Genomic DNA, 8751 nt, shown 5'->3' with positions numbered 1-8751 from the left:
GCATGTATATGATACATAAAAGCTTCGAATTTCTGAAGGAGGAGGAGGAGGCTACTGGAATTTGGGAAATTTTGTAGAATCTCTCTCTCTCTCAAACACTCTCCATTACCTTACTCAATTAACTTATATTTTGAGTTCCACCACTCAAATCCAAGGTTGAGAATAGTGGAGAAGACACTTTTGGTGGTCTACTGTTGATTTGAAGGTCAAATTCGTGAAGAGCAGCTTGGATTTCGTGGAATTCTTCAAAAGGTACAAGTTCTAAAATCCTCTTTTTGAAAAGTTGTTTTCTTGCATCCTTTAGAACTCAAATTAAGTATAATTAGAGTGTTTATTGATTTTGATTGCTTCCACTGTGTGGATGTTCATTCCATCCAGTTCAAGATAGATGTTTGGATAAGATCTAATTTATTTTGATTGGTATCTTAAGGATTTTTTTTTATGCCCACTAACCGTTGGTCCTGATCCATTAATGCCCATATTATTTCGGATGTTAGGTTGCTATTTTGGGATGTTTTTGAGCCACTGTACAGCCACGTTGAGGATCAAATTTTGGGACTTTGGTTGAGTTTTGGGGTAAGTTTTGGGTGTTTCGATAAAAGTTTTGGGATTCTTTGTACGAATCTTGAATACCCCCAAAGTTGTGGGTGGAGTGTTGGTTTTAATTTTTGATTGGGAGGTTTAAAGTGTTGTCTATTGGAATTAAGAACTTATTGGATCAATTCGTGTTTGGGTTGATTGGTAAATTTTGAAGTGGATCCTAATTTTGGAATTTAATTTGATTATGGTTTTGATAGGGACTTGATCCAAGAACCGAACCAAGCTAAGAGGATGATTATTTCGCTTTTTTATTTATTTATTTATTTATATTGAGGTAAGTAACTTTCTACTAGTTTGCTTTCGAACCAGTCGTCCCTACCATTTGGACTGTTTACTTAAGATTACCTGGACTGTTTCTTGATACTGATTTGACTGATTATTCTAACTGTTTCGACTGATAATTTATGACTAATTGAACTGCATAATTTAATGGCATTGACTGATTGGACTGGATTGTTTTGACCATGATGAATGTACTGTTGACTGATGGTATATTGAAAAATTTTACCCCTAAGATTAACAATTGTAAAATATAACACAAGAGTTATATGAAAACAGATGCATGTTAAGTTTAAATGGTTCTTGTTAACTTTTCTTATCTAGGCAGGTGTACACATATGACTAATGGTGTGCTCCTTTGGGTCGATATCATGACATTATATGTGCATATTTATGATTGATTTGTGGACATTCGGGTTACACACTATGACTGATGCAAGTTCCTTTGGGTTCATGTTTATGATTGATTTGTGAACCTTCGCGTTATACACTATGACTGATGCATGTTCCTTCAGGTTCATGTTTACGACTGATTTGTGTACCTTCGAGTTGTACATTATGACTAATGCGCATTCCTTCGGGATCACATTTATGATTGATAAGTGAACCTTCAGGGTCACTAAATGAGAAGGGTGTACATCGGTGCCTAGATACACTAGCTAACAGGTAACCTAGAGAGCTCGGTAGCAGGACATTTACTGGGTATTTTTGTACTCATCAATTCCTCTTTTATGTTTTTTTTTTTTTCAGGCAATGACAAAAATGGATTGGTGAGGGACATAAAGGATCCACAATAGAACCATATGGGGCTATTAGAAAACGCTTCTGCACATGTTTTTTTTTTTTTTTTTTTATGATTCTTGTTCCTTTCATTTGAAGATGACATGTTTTCACTTATTTACTTTGGATTATTTTCTTTGTAAACATTTTATTTGGGTTCCAAACTAAATGTTTTGGTTATTGGATTTATTATTACATTAATATTTCAGTTTAGAATGGTTATTTATGTTTTCATTGAATTACGTTATGATGGTTAAAATGTTTTGAATAAGAATGTACAATATATCGTAACGGTCCTTGTCTGAATACTCAAAAGGTCGGATCATTACATTATAATTAAGCTCCTACAGCAAAAGAAGCCTACTTCTCTAATTGCTAAGTTGCTTAAGGGCATTTACTTTTAGGATTGCAATGTTTTGGAAGCTAGACCAAGTACCAAACCATCATACTCTCTTATTTGGAGAAGATCATCCTTTTATGAAAGGGGTTCATTATAATATAGAGAATGGATGTGGTGTTAAATTTTACAGAGATTATTAGATTCCTAAAGTTTCAACCTTTAAACAAACTGATTAATTAATCTATTCTTTTCAATTTTAGATGTTTAAATACATTGAATATCTTATTTGACACTCCAGAACTTTAGTTATATAGAGATATTATTCTTTTATTTCCATTTGAGCTTTATTTTAGGTCTATTCTATTTAATTGTTGTACTTTTCCTTTAAAAAAAAAAAAAAAAAACTTGTATTTTATCTATGTAATTTCCTTCCGCGTGTGTGCATATCATACATATCTTACATATAGAGGTGGATCGATTAAGGAGCTAGCTAGTAGGCATGTCCCTCAAGGGATGTCGTATGTACAGTCTTAGGGAGGTGCACGTAAATCGACCTTCAACTCTAAGCTTCAATTCTTGGCAGGAGCACGATAATTTCCATTTTTAGAAACTAATTTGTACATTGAACCCGCTAACATATATTTTTAGTCTCTAAATTTTGAAAATTTTAACTAATGATTTTTTAATATTTGACTTTAATAAGTCTCATCATAATGTGTATTAATTCTATAAATTTTTAATTTTATATATAATAAGGTCTAAAAATATTAAAAATGTTTTAAAATTAACCATTTTACTGGACAAAAAATAAATATTTTTGTGTCAACTTTAAATTTTAAAATTTCTAGTTAATAGATATATTATAATGTAATGTATAACATAACATTTTTAAAATGTAAGAAACCTATTGGATGAAAAATTGATATTTTAAGAATTTATTACACACAAAAATCAAGAATTCACGAATCTATTAGATATTTTTTTTAAATTTAGAAATTATGCATAGATACAAATCTAGAATAATTTTATCTGTTAAACATCTAACTTTGTATAAATTTGTGCTCTAAGTGAAATTCTGGATACATTATTATTTGTGGAGGGAAGATATTATCAAGAGAAATAATATTAATTATGTAAAGTACTTCCCATCTTTTGCACAACTATTGTAAAATAAATTGAGTCATAATGTTTCTAAAAGTTATATATAATTAAACAGCTTTAGTTATTTCCCTAATTGAGTTTCTAATCTTTTTATTGTAAGGGACAATTGGCCACCTCTTGCCCTTGAGGCATAATGTAATTTTACTTTTGGTATCCGTGAGTGTCCAATTTGTCTGCATTTTCAGCTAATCTTATAGGATAATATGCCTGTCTCTATAAGGGTGTCAAGAGAATTTATAGATATTAAGTCCTAGATAAGTGGTCACCATGGATTGAACTTGTACTCCCTTAAGGCCGGTTTGTTAGGCAATCAGAAAACAGAACTTGAAAACTAAGGATTCAAAGAAAACACAGTTGTATTTTATGTCTTCAGATATGTGTTTGACTAATAAAATTAAGTTTAGTTATCCACTGATGGAATATAAGTTATTACTAATAATTAATTTATAAACTTGTTTATATTAAAATTTATATATAATTATTATTTTGTAATATCATATAATATATAATACATTGCATTCTACGTAATTTAATAAAAATAATTGAGTAATAACATGAAATAATATATTTGTTATTGTTTTTATCTTATTGAATATAATTTTCTATTTTAAAATTTTGAACTCAAAATCTGGAGGTATTAAAAACATACACACCCTCATAGAATTCGAAATGGTTTTCGAAAACAAAATCGACACTGTCAGCCAACCAAGTATCCTCTGAAATCAGAAAATCTAAAAACATAAAACAGGATGAAAATCGTGCAAATTTCGTTCAGTAGGTAACTCGGATCCTGTTTTATGTGTTTAAGGTTAAGAACATGGGGGTTTACTTTAGCAAATAATATTAACCATAGCTAATTGAGGACAACAAAATGGTATTTATTGTAGCAAGTGGTAGTTATTTTAGTATTACGATAGTCGTTGTCCTAAATGGTCTCTTAATCTTTTATAAAGGTCATGTCCTTTTTTTTTTACCCAAGATCATGATGGTTCTTGAGGTCCAATATAATGAAATCCTTAATCTTTCCAGAAGGAAAAAAAAAAAAAACATATATTGATCGAATTACGAAAATAAACATTAAAACAGTTGCGTATATCATTTTTGTCCCATCAAATTAAAGACAAGTTAAATAAATTGTGGGCAAGAAGAGATGGAAATCAATGTTGAAAATTCAAAGGTATGTTCGAAAAGTAAAGTAATGCAGAAAAATATAGAATGATTCTATTTTATCTTTAAAAATTATGTTTATTTGCTCATACCTGTTTTATTTTATAATTATCATTTACTATTATTTTCCAAAAATAACTTCGAAATTAGATAGTATAATATTCCTGGAAAACAAAGTTAAATTTTATGTAAATTATATATATATTTTTTTATTGAAATGTTATCCAATCGAACTATTTGTAATATTTAATTAATGGTCTAAAATTTTGTGAATGAAAGTAGATAATATTTTGAGAGTTAAAAAGAAAAGTATTTTTAATTAATTAAAAAAATGGAGAGTACAATTAGTTTGATAAGAAAAAAAAGTTAAATGAATACAAAATTAATGGTGGCCTTTGACTAAAAATAGTTGCCTAACCTCATCTATCAAAATCATTATTATTATGAAAAAGAAAATGTGCAAGTTGAAATTTCAAATTCCCTAAGAAAATCTCATTATTTCTCTCTCTATATTTGATTTAATTTTAATACCTCTTTCATAACATTTAGATGCATTAAAGCTTTTTAAAAACATTTATGAAAAAAGTTACAAATTTAGTATTTTGATCCTTCCATGAATCTCAATTAAAAAATTTTAATTTAAAGAAAAAGTTCAAATCTCATATAGTTGGTGCCACTCAATTTAAGATATATTAAAAACTTATGATTTTTTTGACAACCAAATATTGTAAAGTTACTCACAAGTATCATGGAAAAAAATTACAACTTCTATCAATTATATTTTGTCATTATCAACTTGTCAATCATAGATGATCTAGTTAAGGTTTATGTCGTTGATTAAGAAGTATGAGATTCATAGTTCAATTGACATCTAAACGTGCTAGAAACCATGCGATCTGTGATTCGAATTCCTTTACCTTCAATTGTAATAAAGAAAAAAAGTATGAGATTCAAATCTTCACCTCTCTGGTATAACTAAAAAAATCATTTAGAGGATCCATCTTCCACCATCCTATATGATGTAAAAAAATTAAAAAAAGAAAATTACAAAATAGAGATTAATTATTTTTCTCTCCCATTTAGAAAATTATGTAAGCATTTCTTTTAATTATTAAATTGGAGTTTTAGACAGCTTGTCAATTAGGAATTTATGATTTACAATTATAATTAAGTTTTATTGACTATTCAAAGTCTACTAACAAGGAAGTCTTTTTCTTTCTTTCTTTTTTTTTTTTTTTTTTTAATGTAAAGAATTTTTTAATGTAAATAAAGTATTTCTTTTGCCTATAAAAAGGGGAAGCTAATAAGCAAATATTATCCTCAACAAACAAACTCCAAACATTTCTAACTTCTTCTATGGCAAACTTTTATTCCATCATTTCCTTATTCCTTCTTGGCTTCCTTTTGCCAAACCTACATTTAACAAGTATCTCTCTTCCTCTCATGCATTATTGTATTATCAATTTGTTTCTTTTTTCTTTTTTCTCTATTTCTCGTAATTCTTTCTCCAATGCATCTAACTTTGTGTTAGATATTATAATTAAATGTATCTTCACTCATTAGCTGAACCTTTTGAGTCAATCGGTAATTTAAGATCTTGTATGTTAAATAAAAAAAAAGGTAAATTATGTGTTAATAAATCTCGATTTGTTTTTTTTTTCTTCTTATTGAAAATGTTGTTTGATTAATTTTTTTTAAATCTTACCAAAGTTTCAATACAAAAGCTTAAGACCTTGTTAATCGATTGATTGTTAAATTTATATTTTCGAAAATTAAGCTTATAAACACTACTCTTACTTATAGAATTGTTTTTAAACTCTAGCAAAATTTTGTAAACTATATATATGAAAAAGTTGCTCTAAGTACCCAAAAAAATAAAAATCAATGAGTATTAACATGGCATAAGTTTTTAACATTTTGTTTGACAAATGACAATAATGGCTTTGTTATGTTATTATTGTTAATGATAATAGATTTGTTTCATGACGCTTGGTAAGGTTTTGTTTTTCATTTTTAAAAGTTACTTTTAAAAATTTGGTAAAACTTCGGAAACAAACATGGTTTTGGAAGGACTGTTTTAAACATTTAAATGTTTTTTTTTTCTCTTGAGAAAATTAAAAATAAAGAAAATTCTCAAGTGAAAAAAGCATATTTGAAAATGTTTGTAAAAAAGAACGGTAAAAAAAATCATTTTTGTATTAATAAATATTTTTTGGAAAATAAAAAATAGATAAATATTTTTATTCATTGATTTCATTACATTAATTTTTGTGCACTATTTTTAAATAAAGAAAATGAACCAACGTATTTATAAATATAGCAAAATTATACTAATCTATCAATGATAGATCGCCATAGACAAGTCTGTGATAGATATCTATCGCAATCTATCGGGACCTATCACTAATAAATAATGACATTTTATTATTCTTAAAAATACTTTCAGCGTTTTTATCATTTAAAACAAAATATAAGCTTGTAAAATTAATCAAACAAATAGAAAACCCATATTAAATTCCCAATTCTAGGATATTTGAGCTTTAGTGGTCCATCAAATTAATTACCTCGTTAATATGACTCATAAATAAAGCTAACATCATAGTAGTACACGAGTTACATATTATTAAATAATATACATATATATATTTTTATAAAATCCACTGGAGATATAATTTTTTTTCAGGTAAACTTATATAGGACTGTTTTCAAATATAAAAAAATGAACAAAAAAAAATATTTACAAAATATAGCAAAATTTTATAATTATCAATTATAGACGTTGATAAACTGATAGAACAACGTATTGATAGTTCTAAAATTTTGCTATATCTTGTAAATATTTTTAACAGTTTTATCATTTGAAATAATTTCTCGAAAAATATATATAATTAATTAGAGAAATAAAAAAGAGGGAATGATTTTTCTTAGTGGGACATAATTTTGGCTCCCCATAGTACTATAATTTTTATTCATTATACTCATGGAGAGTAACTAAACTTTTGTTGTGGCTGTTGTTGTAGGTGCACAAATTGGAGTTTGCTATGGACAGCTTGGGAACAACCTTCCATCTCAAAGAGAAGTGGTGAATCTCTTCAACCAAAGGAATATCAGAAGAATGAGACTCTATGATCCAAATAGAGCTTCCCTTGATGCTCTTAGAGGCTCCAACATCGAGCTCATGCTGGGCCTTCCCAACTCCGACCTTCAAAGAATCGCTTCGAGCCAGAGTGAAGCCAATGCATGGGTTCAAAACAATGTTAAAAGCTTCGGCAACGTGAGATTCAAGTACATCGCCGTTGGTAACGAAGTCCAACCCTCTAGTTCTGCTGCCCAGTTCGTTGTCCCGGCGATGCAAAATATTCAAACTGCACTTTCCAATGGGGGCTTGGCTAATCAGATCAAAGTTTCCACTGCCATTGACACTGGCCTTCTCGGTGTGTCATTCCCTCCTTCTAGTGGCGCTTTCAACAACCAAGCGATGCCACTACTTAACCCCATCATTAGGTTTCTAAATGCCAATCGGTCCCCATTGCTTGTCAACTTGTACCCTTTCTTCAGCTACATTAGCAACCCAAGGGACATTCGTTTAGACTATGCCCTCTTCACGGCGAAGTCAACAGTGGTCACCGATGGCCAGCTTCGCTACCAGAATTTGTTTGATGCAATAGTTGATGCAATTTACGCAGCGTTGGAGAAGGCCGGCGGGTCCAGTTTGGAGATTGTGGTATCAGAGAGTGGGTGGCCGTCGGCCGGGGGAACGGCTGCGTCAACCGAGAATGCGAGGACTTACAATAACAATTTGATTCAACATGTTAAGAGAGGGACTCCTAGACGCCCTCAAAGGCCGATTGAGACTTATATTTTTGCCATGTTTGATGAGAACCAAAAGAGTCCTGAGTTCGAGAAGCACTTTGGCCTCTTCTTTCCAAACAAACAGCCTAAATATGCAGTCAACTTCAACTGATAGAGTTGGAATCGATATTGATATAAGTAGAAATAAAGTTTTCAATAAACAACTAGAGATTGTAATGTTTGAAATACTTCATGCCATCTTTTAAATAAAAGCAACTATTAATATACCATCTTTGCTGTTTAATATTGTTTGGTAGATCTAAATATTAGAGCCAGTTTGATGTTTGAATAATATATATAATATGTATATATTGTTTGAGGTTTAATATGGTGTTGATGCCAAATTTTAGATGAGGTAAACACATCCATAAATCTTCATGGGACAATTACACACGGGTATGATGCTTGCCACAGAGACTATGATGCTAAGTTAGCAAAGAAATCTATGGTCACAACAGGTGGTTCAGATTATTGTATGCAAAGAAATTTAAATGGCTTAAATGTAAAAACATAATTGAATGGAAAATGGATTTAAGTAAAAGCTTAACCTAGGAAATTCTGAATCGGCCCAT

At 29.7% G+C, this 8751-nt stretch overlaps 1 protein-coding gene across 1 annotated transcript; it reads left to right on the top strand.

The window, feature by feature from the left end:
* Positions 1 to 5634: 5634 nt before the first annotated feature.
* LOC120069162 (glucan endo-1,3-beta-glucosidase, basic isoform-like) lies at positions 5635 to 8423 on the top strand. The gene is made up of 2 exons (XM_039020836.1): positions 5635 to 5753; positions 7348 to 8423. The coding sequence occupies exons 1-2, from the start codon at positions 5684 to 5686 to the stop codon at positions 8289 to 8291; spliced, it is 1014 nt and encodes a 337-aa protein (XP_038876764.1). The 5' UTR covers positions 5635 to 5683; the 3' UTR covers positions 8292 to 8423.
* The last annotated feature ends 328 nt before the right edge of the window (positions 8424 to 8751 follow it).

The sequence above is a fragment of the Benincasa hispida genome, unplaced genomic scaffold, assembly GCF_009727055.1.
Source record: "Benincasa hispida cultivar B227 unplaced genomic scaffold, ASM972705v1 Contig261, whole genome shotgun sequence".
Classification (NCBI taxonomy): Eukaryota; Viridiplantae; Streptophyta; class Magnoliopsida; order Cucurbitales; family Cucurbitaceae; genus Benincasa; species Benincasa hispida.
The sequence above is the reverse complement of the archived record's forward strand: the minus strand, read 5'-3'. Positions and strand labels throughout refer to the sequence as shown.